Source organism: Oryzias melastigma, linkage group LG11 (assembly GCF_002922805.2).
Source record: "Oryzias melastigma strain HK-1 linkage group LG11, ASM292280v2, whole genome shotgun sequence".
Lineage (NCBI taxonomy): Eukaryota > Metazoa > Chordata > Actinopteri > Beloniformes > Adrianichthyidae > Oryzias > Oryzias melastigma.
The window spans coordinates 11,440,400-11,458,064 of record NC_050522.1 but is presented as its reverse complement, the minus strand read 5'-3'; the positions used below and the strand labels follow the sequence as shown (position 1 = coordinate 11,458,064).

Here is a 17,665-nt window from a genome sequence, read left to right as displayed (position 1 = left end):
GGGCCCCTGGCTGCCGCTCAGTATATCGCGCGTTCAAGCCCTACCACGGACAATCAAAACAAAACACTCCAGATTGTGTCAAATGACAGAGAAAAAACTGTAAGATATTTACAAAGGTGTCTAAAATGGATTTTAGTGAAAAAAACAGTACTGTGGACCCTGTCTAAACAGTTTGGGTTGGGTTGTGCTTGTTTTTCAGAATTAATCCACAACCTGAACCTTATTGAACCCTCATGCTCTCTTATTGAGTCCATATGACCTCACTTTTACATTGATGTGTGATCCCTCTCATGGCGACAAAGGTGAAATGGATTTTATATCTGCCACGGACACCACAAAAGATGATTAACCCTGGAAACAAAAGTTTAGCCTACCAGATGAACCCTTCTTAATGTAAACATACCTAGGATAACACAAGCTTTAGAGTATATGTTTTGAGAGTTGTGTGGAGCTGCCAGTCATCATGAAGACCCTTTTTGCTGTTTTCCTTGTTTTCATCACTGCCTTTTTTTCTGTCTTTGCTTCAGAAACATCCAAGTGTGTTTAAGCTTGTAACGTACAGCTTATATGTTTGGACTTATGGCAAAGTCTTAATTTTAATTACTTTATAAAGTTAGAGTGAGTTCTGTTGAGTGCTTCTTCACATCTAGTTCTTTAGAATGTTTCAGTTAATTCATAGTAACTCATTTCTACTCAAATCAGGGCAAATTTAAAACACAAGAACACGATCTTTTCAAGAAAATATTTTATTTTGAACAAAATAATAAAAAAATGTTCATAAAAGTGTTTATTTTTTTTGTTTTTTTTTCATTTCGTCTGTCCACTCCTGCACAGTTTTCCCGCCGACAGCTGTACAGTACGAAACACCGTCAATCCTGGTGTGGCCAGTGTCCAGCCTTTTTGGCTGGCCACACTTCGTGCAGGTGTGCTGCACAGTCTGCCGGCGGACTTTTGTCCCTGCAGGATGGCCCTCCTGTGCAGCAGCTGCTGCTGCTTCTGCTGCTTTCCTCCTCCTGAAGGCAGTCGTCCTCGGCACACGCTCACCAGGAGGAGGCAGAGGCAGTGGTGGAGGAGGCAGAGGTGGCGGTAGAGCTGGAGGGGCAGGTCTCAACAGTGGGAGAGGGAGCTTCTCCTCTGGCGTCCCGTAGTCGAAGAGCTGTCCCTGTCCCACCTCAACCAAGGACAGCCCTTTAGCCCCAGGGAGAGGCTGCAGGGAGACAGCTGGAGCAGCAGGAAGGAGTCCCACTTCCTGCTCCAGCACAGCCCTCTCCCACTTTTTCTGCCTGCTTGAGAACCTGAAGACACACACATAAAAAAAAAATGTTGGTACCACCATGCTGGGATTGTTTGAACAGGTGCAACATCAGACTGCAGAAGTTCAGGCTCTCACCACTGTGACAGGGTCCTCTGGTTCAGCTGAAACAACTGAAGACCGGTCTAAGCCATCAGCCTGGGGCTCCCGAGGACCGCCTCCCTGATGGCGACGTAGTACCCCAAGACCAGGGACCAACGGGTCTTCAGAACCCCCCCCCCGGTTGTTGTGGCTGAGGGGTTAAGCCGGCAGAGCTGGCTGCAAATAGCCTCTACCAGGCGGCTGGCGTCAGGCCAGTTTGCAGGGCCGGCGTTCAACCCCAAAAGGCAGCTGGAGTTATGTGGAAGAAAATAAGAAAATGAAGCAGATTTTTAAGCAGGTAAAAAACATTTAGAAAGCAAACTTACCGTTGGAGAGACTCCTTCCCGGACAGGAAGAGCTCTTCCCCTTCGCGGCCTTGAAACGCCCTTTGGGCTGTCTGTCCCGGTGCCTGGCAGGGTAGACGACGCGCTGCTTGTCAGACTCTGGGAGGCATTCCCAGAGCGCAACAATTCGGTCTACCCTGTTGTTGGAGATTGCAGGCAGACTCCTGATCTCCACCAGGGCCTTGGCCAGCCTCAGGAAGTGTTGATATCCTGGCTGACCATCAGGACCCTGGACCTTTTCCTTGAACAGAAGCAGGATTGTCGGCAAACGCAAACCAAAGAAAATCTTATAACAAAACACGTTTTCAGAGAGTTTGATACAGGAATGGTTTTGCAGCTTTTACCTCAGAGTCTGAGGAGAGATGCTGATCGGAAGTCTGCGAGGTACCGGGACGCACATCCTCTTCTGGGGGGAGCGACAGACCGGATGGCTCAGACCTGTCTGTGTCAGCTGGGTCAGCTGACCGGGCTGCTGCGTCAGAGGAGAGGAGGACCGGCCCGGAGATGGTGGGGTCTTCATCCTCCTCGATGCCCTCATCCTGAAGAGCGATGACAGCAGCAGCCTCATCCAGAGCGTCAGCGTCCCCGCTGACACCCTCAAGCACGCTACCTGTCTGCTGGAACAGGTACTCCACCCCAATGAGTTCCCCTGCACGGAAGAAGGAGAGCTCAGGTCATTTTGATTGATCGATATGAAGTCAGATCTACACCTCTGGCCTCACTTGTGACATTTCACCTGTGTACGCAGCAGGTTTGGTGAAATCCTCAACCAGATGATGACCAAGCACCCTCTGGCTCTTCTGGTTAAGGGCGTGCTTGAGGTGGCCACTGTAGGAGTGCAGAGGCCGCAGATGATCCTCAGCTGCAGGTGGAGGTGCAGCAGCTGCTGCGCGGTCCTCGTTCCACCTCACCAGCCCATCGATCAGGAGAGCCTGGAAATATCTGGGTCTTGCAGACGTCCCTGAGGGAACCGCGTTTACACCGGAAGTTAGGTTTACAGCCGGGAAACTCCATATAAGTCAAACAGAACGACTCAGGCGTTTACCTGGCATGAACCGCTGGAGGTGGAGGTGGAAGGACTCCAGAGACGTGGAGCCTCTCGCGCAGCGATAAACTGGGAGGCCGACCCCGCCTTTAGTCAGCCTGCCAGTCTCGGTGTAGAGCTGCACCCCCGGCCAGTCCTGGATGCAGCTGAGGTGCTGCCTCTGGGTGCTCCAGATGTCCTGGATGCGGAGAGTGTCCAGCAACGAGATGTCCAGGCTGTCGCGTCCTGCCGGGCCGTTGAAGGTGTCCAGAAGGTCTTGGATGAGGAGCGCCGTCTCCTCCGCTCCACGTGTCCGGCGACGACAGTGGAGCCGCCACTCCTCCTTGGACACCCTCTGGATAACGTCTGTGTCCGTCAGGCCGACCATCCCGTGCTTCCCCTCCAGCTCGGACCACATGGCCTGAGTGAGACGGCGGGCATCTCCGGAGTCCACCTCGAAGGTACAGTGAGAGAGCTGCCTCATGAAGGTGGGATAGAGCTGGTGGCTCTCAGTGGTGACACCTGATGCAAAGCGTTGCATCAGGTGCCAGATGTCCAGTCAAACCACCAGTCGCTCCTACTCCTAAAAGATAAACACCAACAGACTATAAGGACAGAACTGTGTCTGAGATGTCAGCAAATTTGAGTTTGTATCGAAAACAAGGCAGCTGTCTTGGACACGCCGTCTCGACTGCAGCAGTCCCGGTCCACGTAGATGAGCTGGGGGGGGACTTGGCGAGTTGATACCGGTTCATGAGCCCGGTCGCCATTGTGGACAGGCCCTCAGCACCCTCAGAGTAGGTAAGGACGCTCATGAGGACCTGACCATGCTCGTTGCCAACGTTGGTGGCCCAGGCTGCCGAGTCAGAGGCAGCTCCTGCGAGCTTCTTCGTCACCTGAAGACGGATGTTTTTTTTTAAATGGAGATGCTTCCTAAGAACAGGCTCAGACTGCTGTGTCAGAATCCACAATAGAAAACACTCCCAAACCTTCTTGGTGGAGTACATCTTCAGGATGAACCCGAAGGTGGACGTGATCCTGGCCTTGTACTCTTCCAGATGGGTGACGGCAGAAGGGGCATAGGTGGAGGTGGTGGAAACTACCCCCCTCACGCTGCCCAAGGCCAGGAACTGCTCGCAGACGCCAAGGTAGTGGACCGCTCTCCGCATCCAGGAGTCTGAGTGCTGCTCCTGCAAGGTGTTGTACAGCCGGTTGGTACTGTTGCCCAACAATGTTCCCTCTAATTTTTTGTGTCTGAGCACAGAAACTCACTCAGTGCTCCTTGGACCGCTGTGAGCAACACTGTGGGTTTACTCTGTGGTCACGTCTATTTCAACTTTCTGAAAATCTCAGATCTAAACATGTCAGGTGTGCCGCATCAAGATGCTGATCTGACATCATGATTAGTGCACAGGTGTGCCTTAGACTGCCCACAATAAAAGGCCGCCCTGAAATGTGCAGTTTTGTCTTACAGTAATATGCCTCAAATGTCACAAGCATTGAAGGAGCGCGCCATGCTGACAACAGGAATGTCAACCAGATCTGTTGCTCATGTATTCAATGTTCCTTTCTCCACCATAAGCCGTCTCCAAAGGCGTTAAAGAGAATTTGGCAGTTGAGTGTTTTGTTGAGTGCAAGTGATTTGGAACAATTATAATGAAAAAGTAAAAACGGTTTCCAGATAGTCTAGCGGGTAAACTCCCGCTCTAGAAATTCAGAGGTTGCTGGTTCAAACCCAACTCGGGACCTATTCCTTTAAGCGGCTGGGTGGCTCAGTGGGCTAAGTGAAGGGCTGGCAACACAGAAGCCCTGGGTTCGATTCTCAGGGTTGTCCACTGATCCCCACCCAGATTGGGTCCTTAGGCAAGACCCATGACCATGGGTCCCTCAAGTACAGGGTTGTGTCAGGAAGGGCATCTGGCGTAAAAACTCTGCCAAATCACTGATGCGAAACAGTGGGTGCTGCTACGCTGTGGCGACCCCGAAAGGGATAAGCTGAAAGTGAACTACATAATGAAAAGTCAGAAACATTCAGAAAGTAGGTCCTGCTCCTGCTGTCTGGGAATAAATTCAAATTCCACTTTATTCGTTTAGCACTTTTCCTTCTACAAAGCATCTTAAAGTGCTTTTCATAATAAATAAAAGAAAGAAACAGTAGTTAAAATAGCAAACATACTATGAAATACATATAAACAAATCCAAACTCAGTACACACATCCAACTCATACAATCATAATGAAATGAATCAACAATTAATACAATTTATAACATCAGATTAAAATAAAAGGACTAGTAAAAACTGCATAAAAGCTCTACCAATAATTTTTTTTTTTTAACCTCTCACATCCTCAATTGTCAATTAAAGGTAAACCTGATAAAAATGAAGGTTCAGTTCCATTGAAGCTTAATTTATTTAGCTTAAATTTAATTGAATCGTTGTGTGTGCTTGTATTGGATCTGAACTAAAAGATAGAGAAATATGACTTTGAGAACACTCCAGGCCCCCCTCTCCTCTGTTCTCAGGTAAAAGTCCTTTCTTCATTTGAACCTCAGAGCTCGCGCTCGAGGCTCGCTTTGGCCGCAGAAAAAAAGTCCAAAAACACCCTCCCTTGTTTTGAAGTGCTCACAGCGGTTGTTCACTGTGTGTTCATTACGCGTGCTCACTGCGCATTTGGCCAAACTGAAGGTGCTTTGAAGGCAAAATTCAATGAAGCACCGTCTTCAATCTGAACTCAGTTTTGTATCCTGGACACTCTTCTTAATCAGCACCTGTTTTTGATCGCCTGTCAATCTCTGAATTACGTTGAAATTGACAGAAAGCATGTCTTACATGATCCTTTTATTTAAAGCTCAGAGTACATTTTATGTTGTGCGCAGAGCAGACTCTCTGTGGACAACAGGCGTGGGAGCAGTGCAGAATTGCTTAGAGGGAACAGTGTTGCCCAACGTGCGTGAGTCTGAGCTATGCAATCACCCTTTGGTCACAGGACAGCCTACATCGACACAAACACAGAACACAAACATGCAAGTCAAAGTTTTACAGACAAACTCACATGTGGTTCAGTGTTGCCTCTTACTTGTACTTGAGTACAGATGGAAAAAGGAAGCTATAGGTGGGTGCCAGCTGCCTTATGATGCCCTGTGACCACCCCCGACCTTCTTCTAATACAGACAGCATTCGATGTCCAGGACCCTCCGGATGGTCCTGTATAACCCAGCCTTTGTAAGGGACCCGTTACACAAAGGCTGGGGGTATGTCAGTTGCAGACACCAGATCCTGTGAGGAATCCACAGGAACAGCCGACATGCGAAGAAGGGGTCAGGAGATGCGGGAGGTTGGTTGTAGATTGGGCGGGGTTGGGGAGGGTTCCACCACAGATTCAGCTCAGTGGTGAGCCTAGACTTCCCCGAGTTGTCCCTGGAGAACAACACCCGCCCAATCCACTGCTCTGCAGTGAGAGCTGCCCGCCAGGACTCGCACAGCAACTGAAGAGAGAAAAAGAACGAGCTTTCATTAATGACTGCTGTTAGAGACACAGAGAAACAAAAAGCTGCATCTACTGTCACATCAACTCAGCACTGCCAGCAGACGCAGGAGGAGGAACACCGACTTGAGCTTGCTGATCCTCAGTCGCATCATCAGGGGAAGGAGGTGGAGCACCAGGAGCAGAAGGAGGAGCCTGTACGTGTGAGGCTGAAACAGAAAAACAGATTTTGAATTTAAAAAACATAAAATAAACAAACCAAATTAGTGAGTCAGACATGGTCATAACTAAAGGCTTCCCCACAAGCTTCTTGACTTTAACCTGCATTTCCACTACAGATGGAGAACGCCGGCCAGAGACGAACGTTGTGAATCTAAAAACAAAAAAGTGAATCTATAAGAACACAGGTAAAGGCTCTGCAGTGAACAGCTTGAGACTAAAACATCATACCTATGAGCTGCTTTAGCTCCCACGCCTGGTGGACCTGTTGCAGAACTGCTGCTGCTGCTGGTAGATGGAGACACAGACGCAGCTTTCTGTTTGTCTCTGGCCTTGATGAAGCGAATGGCATTCTCCATCTGTGTTCCTGCAGCAGGAACCTTCCTTCGTAAGTAGTTGTGTTGTGAGGTGAAACATTACTTTTTTTGTGGTTGTATTTGCATGTTTTTGTTTGGGTTTTATGTTGTTTCACCTCTGAGACTGAATCCCAGATTGGACACACCTGGTGCTCAATTACACACCTGGTGCTCAATCAGCAAGGTGACAGCCCGGCCTATAAAGCTGGAACCGGCAGTGAGGAGCGAGCAGAAGAGAAGGGGCAGCTGAGAGCGACTGGAGGAGGCGACGTCACCCAGTGGTTTGCTGTGGCTGGAGGGGTTGCAGCAGAGACAGAGTCCTCTCTGAGACAAGGGACTGCGACGTACACGCAGCGGCAGGGTGAGGAGCCCTGCCAGTGTGTGAGTACCCTTGTCCTGTACCGTGCCCCCCTCACTCTGCAAAGAGTCAGTCCTGTCTGCTCCTCCAAACCTTGGATACTGGCAAGAACTTTATGTTGCAGGTGGGCGTTTGGAGGAGCTACCTGCCACGCTTCTGAGGACAGGAGGACAGACATGAAGAGAGGATAAAGACTGGACTGTGGCGGCCTGCAAGATCTCTTCTTTGCCTTTTTATGGACAATTTTCTTTTAGTTATTTATACAAGATTTTATGGGGTTCCCCTCTGACAGCTTTTATCTTTTTATCTTTTACTAATTTTACCTGTTCTGATTTTAACTTTGGCTTGCTGTGATTTGCACGTTTTATTAAATCTTAAGTGGACTAACAACACTCTCTTCCCTAGTTTTTGTGTGGTGCTCTTCCCCTGGTCCTGAATCTATAATTTCCCTGCATTCACTGGCTAGGACCCCCCCATTTGGCAACGGTGGGGGCCCGACAGTTGACAAAACTGATAAATGAAATGTATAAAAATTACAGTGAAGAGACACAGGTTCACCTGATTAATGCAACATCAGCACACCTGTTCACCATGTTGACGGCCAGTTTTCTCTTTTGAATGTACATTAACTGTTGTGGAGTTTGTTTCTCTATATGGCACTACACCACCTACCTGTGGATGGTTTCTTAACGTGCACAACAATTTGTGTTTTCCATTGAAGCATGTAACTGTTTTTCTTCACTGTGCACACACAAGGACGCTATGCTTGGATGGAGTCTACCGTTCATTTTTTGTAGATGGCACCCCTTTTTAAGCGGAATGATGTAAAATACAAATACAATGTTGGTTTATTTTTTTGATTTTCTTGAAGTGAACGTAAATTGTTTATTTTAATTTATGGAAATATGTTTGACAGTTCTTTTATTTGTGACGCCAGTTACACAATGTTAACTGACACATTTTTTGTATATTGAGGAAAACTTTGTTATATGTATAATAAGAGAAACTAAAAATGGTCTTTGTTGTGTTGTTGTTTAGTTTTCATAGTGCATAAGTACTTTGGATGGTTGCATCAAAAAGACCAATAAAGTACGCACTTGTTTGAAGCTCGACGCATCTCGTTCATGTCCACAAGGGGGAGACAAACGAGACAAACAGCTGCAGCTGATTACTTTTCTGAATCATAAAGCCTGAATGTGTTGTTAAAAGTTAAGAGTTTTCCTCCTACTGTCCTAGTAGAGCCTTTGGGGCAGTTTTTTTTTTTTTTTATTATAAAGTATTACTGGAAGTATAAGGGGAAAATGAATTTGAATGAATTTCCTGTCACTGATAACAAGTGATCCTCCATGTGGGGGAGTTGGGTATCTGGGAACTAGAATTTAGACTTTATCGTGTTTTTTTCTATTCAACCTTAAAAAGGGAACAACCAAACACACTTAAAATTTCACCTGCAGTCAGTTTCAAACGTCCATTTCAGCAGCCTTCCTGTCGTAGGGGTCAGCTGGAGCACATCTGCAACCAAAGGAAGGTCAAAATGCTGGCGAGGAGGAGGGAAAGTCTGTCAAAGCGCAAACGAGAGAATGAATGACTGCAAAAGGTGAAAAGAAGAAAAGAGAGTACGACCCCCTGTGATAAAGCACTTGGGTTATCAGGGGCCACAGGGATGAGAACCTAAGGAAGCTTTGAGAAGAGGAGCATGAGCATTTGATGAGGTCTAGAGGAGCCTCTGTTCAAACACGAGATGGTGCCAGAATCAATCTGTAGCTGGAAGCTCAAAGCGTAACTTTAGCCGATTGCGTAAGCAGCAATTTCCTTAACTTTAAGAAAACCTTTTTGAAATGATATTTTAAAAGCTTTTCAGAACTATCAGCTTTTAAGCTTTTAAATAGGAATAAACTATAATGGTCTAGTGTACAAGATGAACTTCAAATCGGACAGAGAACTTTAGTTTGATTTCTTTGAAGTCCATATTAATAAGTGTTCAAATTTGGATAAGATGAAAAAATGGTAAAGAAACGGTAAAAAAAATGTAGAAAGCTAAAAACGATGTTTTCTTGCGTCCAGCTCTGGCAGGAAGAGGAACTTCCAGCTATTAATTTTTAGGAGCCATATTTTTTCTCTGTAGCCAGATTCTCTTGCATCAAAGGCCAAAGAAGAGAGGTGAGACCCGCCAGCAGGAAGGAAGAAACGATAGGAGGACAGAGGGAGATGGATGAACTGGGAGGAAAGAAATTGGTGTGAAAAGGCTTAAAACGAGCACCTGTCAGATGCTGACCAATGAGCCCCAGTTTTTAAGGAATTTTCAGGGAAAGGAGTCAGAATTGGGATGCAGAATTTTCCAATTTTTCTGTGAAAAATGACACCACCTGAAATTCTTTGTTTTGATTGTCCGAGGCCGGCCTCGAACTCGCAACCTTCTGAACGGCAGCAAGAGGCCACAAGAGGGCAGCATCCGTCTTGGTAACGGTAGTTTAGAAGCTTAGAGTAAAGCTTCAAATCCCTCAACTGCATAAAAAATCTGTAAAATAATTCTAAATATATTGGAAAATATTTAAATGAAAAAAAACAGAGTATCAAAGAGATCAACTATTGAAGTCTAAGGATGGAGGGGTTTTGGATGGCTGAGGACAAACAGTCAGAGACTCAAAGATGTGAAGCCTATAAGTGAAAACGATTGATGTTGTTTTGTGCTACTTTTTCAGATTTTTATCAACATTTCTAAGCACAAAGTGATCCATTTTTGAATAGTATACGTTTTTCTAATTTTTTTTACGCATTTGTGGTATTTGACACTTGATGCTGCAGTTGTGGACATCGGGGCTTGAACTTGAGCTTCTGCACGATATCAAGTGCACCAGCTGCTCATCCTTTGGTCTCTACAGCTGCTCCGCCTCTTCTTCTTCAGCATGTGTCGTGGAAAAAGTTATGCTTATACAAAAGTTATACTTAAAAAAAGGGTCCCTTTTAGCTTTAGGTTGTTCACTAAATCTGAAAAAGAAGCACAAAACAACACAATTTTTTTACATCACTTTAAGGGCTCTGAATCTGTCCTCAGTCATCCAAAAACACATCAATATAACATATTTTACCATTAGAGTTACATTGTTTGTTCCCCTAATATACTTTACTCTTATTGATTGGAATTCTTTTGTAAATATTTTACAGATTTTGCAGTAAATTGACGCCATTTGACATGTTTTGTTTGTCCAGAGCGGGTCTCGAACGTGGGAGCTTCTGAACAAGAGGTTCCCCTTCCACTCCTCTCCCCCCCCCCACAGAGAAGAATGGAGACCTACATCGAGCTTGTTCCAGATGTTCCGATTTTTTCAACCAATCAAAACGCCGGATTTGTTCCAATTCTTTGATATCACGCCCACTGTGTAGTACCATGACTGCTGTTTTCCTGCCCAAACATTTGATGCTTTAAATGTTATTTTAACAAGAAAAATAGACAGTTTATAGGATTTAAAGTGTCAAAAAGTAAGCTCACTTTAATTGCGTGTTTTTAGTCAAAGATGTGTTATTAGATAATAAAATGGTCCCTTTTTGACATTATTCATAAACCAGTTTGTGTTCTATTAAGCTTTTGACAAAGCAGCAGCTCATCGAAGGCTATAACCATTAATAATGCACTATTACTGTAATCCCATTCATTCCAAATCATAATAGATTGGTATCTATTAAATTAAGATCAGTTCAGAAAGATCAGGTCTCTTAAAACTTTAAATGGAAAAATATGAGTTCAAAAAGATGAAAAACACAAGATTATTTAGTTTTTTTATTTGCACTTTTTAAATCTTTTAAACAAATTCTCTCGACAAAAAAACAAAAAAACAAAAACAACAACAAAAAAAAAAAACAACCTGCAGTAAATGATATAGGCTACAACAGCTCAACATGACATTTTTCACGTTTTATATTTCAGATACAAAAACAACAGGTTAATTCTTTTCATGTGGAAAATGTAAAATTCTGCAAACATCAAATTATTTTAAAATATCAACTAAAACCTGGTTAACATTTAAACTAAAAAACATGATAAAACATGATAAATGTCGACCTTTATTCTTATGTGCAGCAAGCTTCAACGTGTTTGGAGAAAAAAAACAACAATAATCTGCTTTTCATTCTTCTGGAGAAACAAACAAACTTTTTTCTCTTCACATAAAAGCGTTTAGTAAACTTGAACCAATTTAACTTGTAACTAAACTTTTATTCGGGAGTTAAAAATATGAAAATGTTGGGAAAGCGATAGATTCACAGACATCTGGTAATAAAAAAGCTTTCCTATTTTATTGGGTTTCTTTTGTCTTTAAAATGTCAATTTTAAGTTGATCAATTCACCTATTTATATATTTATTTAACTTATTATTTTTTTTAGGTTGTTTTTCAAAATAATCCAATTTTAACCTTTATTTTGTTAGTAATGATCATTCTTTAGAGAGAGGTTTAAGTTTCGGACGGTCCTTGAACGTCTCAGGGCACCTGCCGGACTCTCGCATGCGGGGAAGGTTCGGATCGGATCCGCTCTCAGTTGGACTTCAGTGCTTCTCTGTCCAACTTCCCCCGAACTTCCTGAGTCCAAATGAAGGTGAAGAGAATAATTCTGCTCAGGTGAGGAGACGAGCCGCTCAGACGAGACGGTGAAGTTCAGAGAAATTGTGAAAAAGGATTCAGTTCTGACGAAAGACGACTGTCGCCGTATTTGTTGCTCGCTTTCTCGTGTTAACGAGTAATTAAGTTAATTTTACGAGTTAATAACAAGTGTTTTTGTGAGATAACAGGATACAATTGTTGTTCTTACTGTTGAAAACACGGTTTAATGATGTTATTGGGAGAAATAACATCAATTTCTCCCAGTTTCCCCATTTGTGAAATCCCGACTGAAATTACTAATGATAAATAACGTATTTATTGCTGAATTTGTTTTGCACTGGGGCGGAGCTGCTGAGGTCAGCACCTAAAGCCACGCCCCCTCAGGAAACGGGCTTCAAATCAACAGGAACTATGGCTTGTTAAGACATTTAGGTTGTTGGATTTTGGGTAAAAACTTCATAATCATAATTTAAATACTAGTGAGAACTCATTTTTTTAATTATCATGGGGGACTTTAAATAAGACACATTTAATATTAGATCATGTTCTTTTTTGTTTTAAAATAATTAATGACATATATCTGTGTAAGTAACTTTTACAGATAAGATTCAAGATAATGTCCAAAAGATACAAACTCAAAGCACCTGATTCATGATAGCAATTTGGTTAACATTTTCTGGAATGATTTCTATATGTGGCTTTAACAAAAAAACACAATCCCAACATTTACATACCTTCACATTCAATTTAGTTTCATAAAGAATTTTTTTTTATTTTGTTTTTTAAAGTAATTCAATTTATACATTTATTGGTTTAACTGGAATAATGCAGGTTTCTTTTGATTCAGAAACACATTTTATTTTTATTTTTAATTTAGTATTATATGCTGATATATATTTTGTCTATTTTTAAGTATTATTTTTATATTCTGCTTAGACTTTGGTCTCTCTTATTTGTAAGATTCTTTTCTCCTTTATGTTTTGGAATTCAATCTTCAAAATGGAAACTCTGACAGAAATAAAATACACAAAATACAGAACGAAGAAAAAAGGAAAAACTAAATACGTTCACAGCCTTAATTATGTTGTGTAATTTTGAATTGTGTCAAGTGAAAAACAAAACAATTTTGGACAATTGAGTTTGTTTTAGTGGAGCGAGTGATTACCAATTAGAACAAACGTCAGCTGTTTTGATCTGTTTGATCTCAGTTTAAGTGTTTTAAGCAAACATGATACATTCATGATTTATGTTAAATGTAAATTTGTTTATATTAATGGGTTTTTATTATTTTGTACCATAATAAACTAATTTCTTTTCTATTTATCTCAAGATGGAACGGGGAAACAGCGACACCATGTGGCAGACCTACAGCAGGTATTTTCTGCATTAAACACGAGTTTCTCTGTTCAAATAAAAAAACAAACACATTTCTTAAGTAGAATTTTATTGCACATTTACTCACAAATAATAAAGGAGTTGTTAGAAGCAGCAAAGAGCAGTAAAAATAGTCAGAATGTAGTTTAGATCAGGAGCTTTCAGCAGCTCAACAAAGGAATGAGCTCTGAGGTTTGTATCCACACCACTGAAGTGTATAATCCTGTCTTTCTTTTTAAAGTTAATTTAATGTTTAACTTGAGCCATTGAGTTTAGATGGTCCTGTTGCTGTAAGCTGAACCACAGACTCCTGTATCTGGGCTGATTTTTCTTTGTCGCTCTCACTTCCTGCTTGAAGGCAGCAGCAGAATGACGTTAGTCTGACGCGATCAGACCAGTTTTCTCTTTCTCCACACAGATCCTTGTCTGGATCAGCGTCTCCTCCCCTGTGTGTGACCACCAGCATATGGGGGTTGGTTGAAGCTGCTGTGGGGGTTGTAAAGGGTCAAAGGTCTTCCTGGTGGGGGTGTTGACTCACCCTTTTGTTCTTTTGCTTCTGGCAAACCGGTCGCGCTCGTATGACGTGACAAAACCCCCCTTCTTCTCCCAGCATGCTTGTGAAAAACCTTGCACTAAGTCAGAATTAAAAATAACTTTAATTTGATAGAAGCATTTGAGTCCAACATTGAAAGGAGAAGATTAACCTGAGATCATACTGTTTCAGAGGAGCAACAGATGACCCCTTTACATGTTTTGTCAACATTGTTAGATCCTTTTAAAGTCCACGGGTTTGTCTGAGGTCATACCTCGTGTCTGAGACGAGTGACAGAGGGAAGGATTTAAAAAGCGCTGGTAGACTCACCCTCATCGCACTAGTTCTCTAGTGCATATACTAAAATTGGAACGATACAGAGAAGATTAGCATGGCCCCTGCGCAAGGATGACACGCAAATTCGTGAAGCGTTCCTCATTTTGTCTTTTTAAAATCTAGTTCACCCATCCCTGTCTTAATTACTGGCGCCTAGCAGCTGACTTAGAACTGGTGCGGACCAGGGGAATCCGACTGTTTTTTTAAAGAATACTAAGAATACTTTATAAAGAGACATAAAAAAAAACAACTAAAAAATGAAATAAACAAACAAGGAACCAGTTAGAAGTCTCAAATGTTTTTTGTAAAGCATTTTAAAAAAGAAAACAATCTGGTAAAACCAAAATAAAATAAAAAGTAGCCAAAATGTTGCTGAAACATTTGTTAAAATCCTCATTTGTACAAAAATCTTCAGTAGTTTCCAAATTTGATTACAAAAACAGAAAAAACTATGTTAGTAAACTATTAGCTAAACGCCAAATTTGCCACAAAAAATTAGCCACTATTTCTAAAATATTAGCTAAATGCCAAAGTGCCTTGAAAAACCTCAGTAGAGACAAATTTGAGAAAACAGCTAGCATGTTGATAAAATATTAGCTAAATGCTTAATTGGCCCAAAAAATCCCAGTAGATGTGATAATACCCCCAAAAATTGCCTTTTGGTAATAAAAATGTCTAAAATACTTTTTAGCCCAAAAAAAAGAACAATAGTTCATGCCGATTTAGCCAAAAAGATAGCATGTTGCTAAAATATTAGCTAAATGAGAAGGTTATTGGAAATTCTTGCCAAATTAGCCAAAGCAGCTAGCATGTTTGTTAATGTATTAATTAAATGCATAAACAAATTAACAACCACAACAGATGAAAAAATAGCTAAAAAAAGCTTGCCTGTTGCTAAACTATTAGCTTAACACCGAATTAGCCACAAAAACCGTTATATGCCAATATTAGTAAGAACACCGGCATATTGTTAAAATATTAGCCAAATGCCAACTTACCTTAAAAAAACTTAAATAGATGCCAAATGTGCAAAAACAACTAAGATGTTGATAGAATTTGAGCGAAAAGCTTAAATAGCCCAAAGAATTCCAGCAGATGTGAAAGTAGCCAAATAAGCTTTAAGGTAGCTAAAAATATTTAAATGCCAAATGAACCCCAAAATACCCAGTATATGGTAATTTAGCCAAATGGGCCATCATATTGCTTAAATGTTAGCTAAATACATAATTGGCCCAAAATATCCTAGTACACGTTAAGTTTGCCAAAAAGTTAGCATGTGGCTCAAATATTAGCTAAATGTATAATTATATTTAAAAACCCTTGGTGGATGCAAAATTGGCCAAACAGCTAGCATGTTGCTAAATATTAGCTAGATGCATAGTTGTCTTAAAAATCCCAGTAGATGCCAAATTAGCTAAAAAAAAGAAAAAAAAAGCTATCATGTTAAATATTAGCCAAAGGCTTATTTAGCCTAAAAAATCCGAGTGGATACAAAATTATCCAAAATGCTAGCATGTTGCTAAAAAATTAGTTAAATTTTGAATTTACCCAAAAAACCTTATTAGATGTAAAATTAGCCCAAAAACTAGCATGTCACTAAAATATTACCTAAGCACATAATTATGTTCAATACCTCAGTAGATGCCAAATTTGCTAAAACAATAAAAATAAAGTCAGCGTGTTGCTAAAATATTAGCTCCATAGCCGAAAAACGGTAGTGAATGTAAAATTAGCCAAAAAAGTTACCATTTTGCTAAAATGTTAGTTAGATGTCTAACTAACTTCAAAAATCTATTACGATGCAAATTTAGCCAAAAAAAAACTAACATGTTGCTGAAATATTAGCTAAAGTCCAAATTAGCTTTAAAAACCCAACAAAAATAATGAACAAGCAGTTTAGCTAATTGGGCTACAAAGAAGGGAGTGATGAACGTAAGAGACTAAACTGACTGAATTCAAGGGCTGGATTAATTAAATTGATTGATCGATTTAAGCTTATTAGATCAATAACCAATTCATAAAAAACATAAATCAATTTAGCACATAAAGCTAAAGTCCGCTAGCTTGATGCCAACATTTAATGGAATTAATACTAACGCCTCTACTAACACAACCCCATTTTGTAAGGGTATAGTAAACCCAGATAGACACTAGAATGACTTTTGAAGGTCAAAGTCAAGACCCTCAACACCTAAGGATCCAATCTGGATGGAGACTTATGGACACCCCAGGGTTTGATCCAAGGTCTCCTGTGTGGCAGCTCTACATTTAGCCCACTGAGCCATTCAGTTGCTTGCCAAATTTTGACCAAATTAACATTTTTATAAACTCACAGACATGAATTTTACAAACTCTTTAAGGAAATATTTATTAAAGTAACCACTTGTGGTCCAAAACGTCATTTTTGTCCCTCACACTGTCTTCTTCTTCTGGAATAAGGTGTAATACTACAGCGCAAGGGTGTCAAACTCAATCGCACGAGGTGCTAGGTGCTAAGCGAGGTGCTAAAGTAAATAAATCTATCAGAATATTCAGAGTGTCAGAATGTGTAATGAAGACATCGGACGTAAGTGCAGATTCTCCTTTATTTTAACGAGAAATAGTTGGTTTTAAATTCCGAAATGCTATTAAAATGCTTAGGGAAGAGTTACTTCACTATTTTATGGTGGGTTTTTAGTAAAAAATGTTTTATTAGGTTGTAAAACAATCGTTTTTGCTTCGTTTTTTCATGCTAGTTGCTAATCTTTTTATGCTAGCTTTAAAATGTGTTTTGTTCATTTTCTGGATTAGTTATCCTAACAGGTGCTGATGTTCACTGATTCTAAGATGATCATAAGAGGAGAGATGCTGATGGGAAGTCTGCGAGACCCAGATATTTCTAGGCGTTCCTGATTGATGGACTGGTGAGGTGGAACGAGGACCGCGCAGCAGCTGCTGCACCTCCACCTGCAGCTGAGGATCATCTGCCGCCTCTGCAGTCTGATGTCGCACCTGTTCAAACAATCCCAGCATGGTGGTACCAACATTTTTTTTGTATGTGTGTGTCCTCAGGTTCTCTGCCAGGCAGAAAAGGTGGGAGAGGGCTGTGCTGGAGCAGATAGTGGGACTCCTTCCATCTGCTCCAGCTGTCTCCCTGCAGCCTCTCCCTGAAGCTAAAGGGCTGTCCTTGGTTCAGGTGGGACAGGGACAGCCCTTCGACTACGGGACGCCAGAGGAGAAGCTCCCTCTCCCACTATTGAGACCTGCCCCTCCAGCTCCACCGCCACCGCCTCCTCTGCCTCCTCCACCACCCCCGCCTCCTCCTGGTGAGCGTGTGCCGAGGACGACCACCTTCAGGAGGAGGAAAGCAGCAGAAGCAGCAGCAGCTGCTGCACAGGAGGGCCATCCTGCAGGGACAAAAGTCCGCCGGCAGACTGTGCAGTACACCTGCACAAAGTGTGGCCAGCCAAAAAGGCTGGACACTGGCCACACCAGGATTGACGGTGTTTCGTACTGTGCAGCTGTCGGCGGGAAAACTGTGCAGGAGTGGACAGATGAAATGAAAAAAAAACAAAAAAAATAACACTTTTATGAACATTTTTTTATTATTTTGTTCAAAATAAAATATTTTCTTGAAAAGATCGTGTTCTTGTGTTTTAAATTTGCCCT

At 42.0% G+C, this 17,665-nt stretch overlaps 2 protein-coding genes and 1 non-coding gene across 4 annotated transcripts in view; 2 read left to right on the top strand and 1 right to left on the bottom strand.

Annotated features, from left to right (window-relative positions):
• LOC112163201 overlaps positions 1-17,665 on the top strand; it is a 36,555-nt gene that overhangs the window by 12,326 nt on the left and 6,564 nt on the right. Inside the window, exon 7 of one of the 2 annotated variants that reach the window (XM_036214201.1) lies at positions 17,069-17,630. The exons of the other annotated variant lie outside the window; for it this stretch is intronic. The gene's annotated coding sequence lies outside the window, so the exon portion shown is untranslated. Of the gene's footprint in view, positions 1-17,068; positions 17,631-17,665 lie in introns of those variants that run through there. 2 annotated transcript variants of the gene reach the window in all.
• LOC112163196 lies at positions 1,156-3,332 on the bottom strand. Its single transcript, XM_024299460.2, has 6 exons — positions 2,783-3,332; positions 2,474-2,698; positions 2,082-2,386; positions 1,720-1,978; positions 1,391-1,642; positions 1,156-1,295 (listed from the first exon to the last, which is right to left on the bottom strand). The coding sequence occupies exons 1-5, from the start codon at positions 3,300-3,302 to the stop codon at positions 1,626-1,628; spliced, it is 1,326 nt and encodes a 441-aa protein (XP_024155228.1). The 5' UTR covers positions 3,303-3,332; the 3' UTR covers positions 1,156-1,295; positions 1,391-1,625.
• LOC112138600 lies at positions 14,019-14,124 on the top strand. The gene has a single exon (XR_002917820.1). It is a non-coding gene; the product is annotated as a U6 spliceosomal RNA (small nuclear RNA).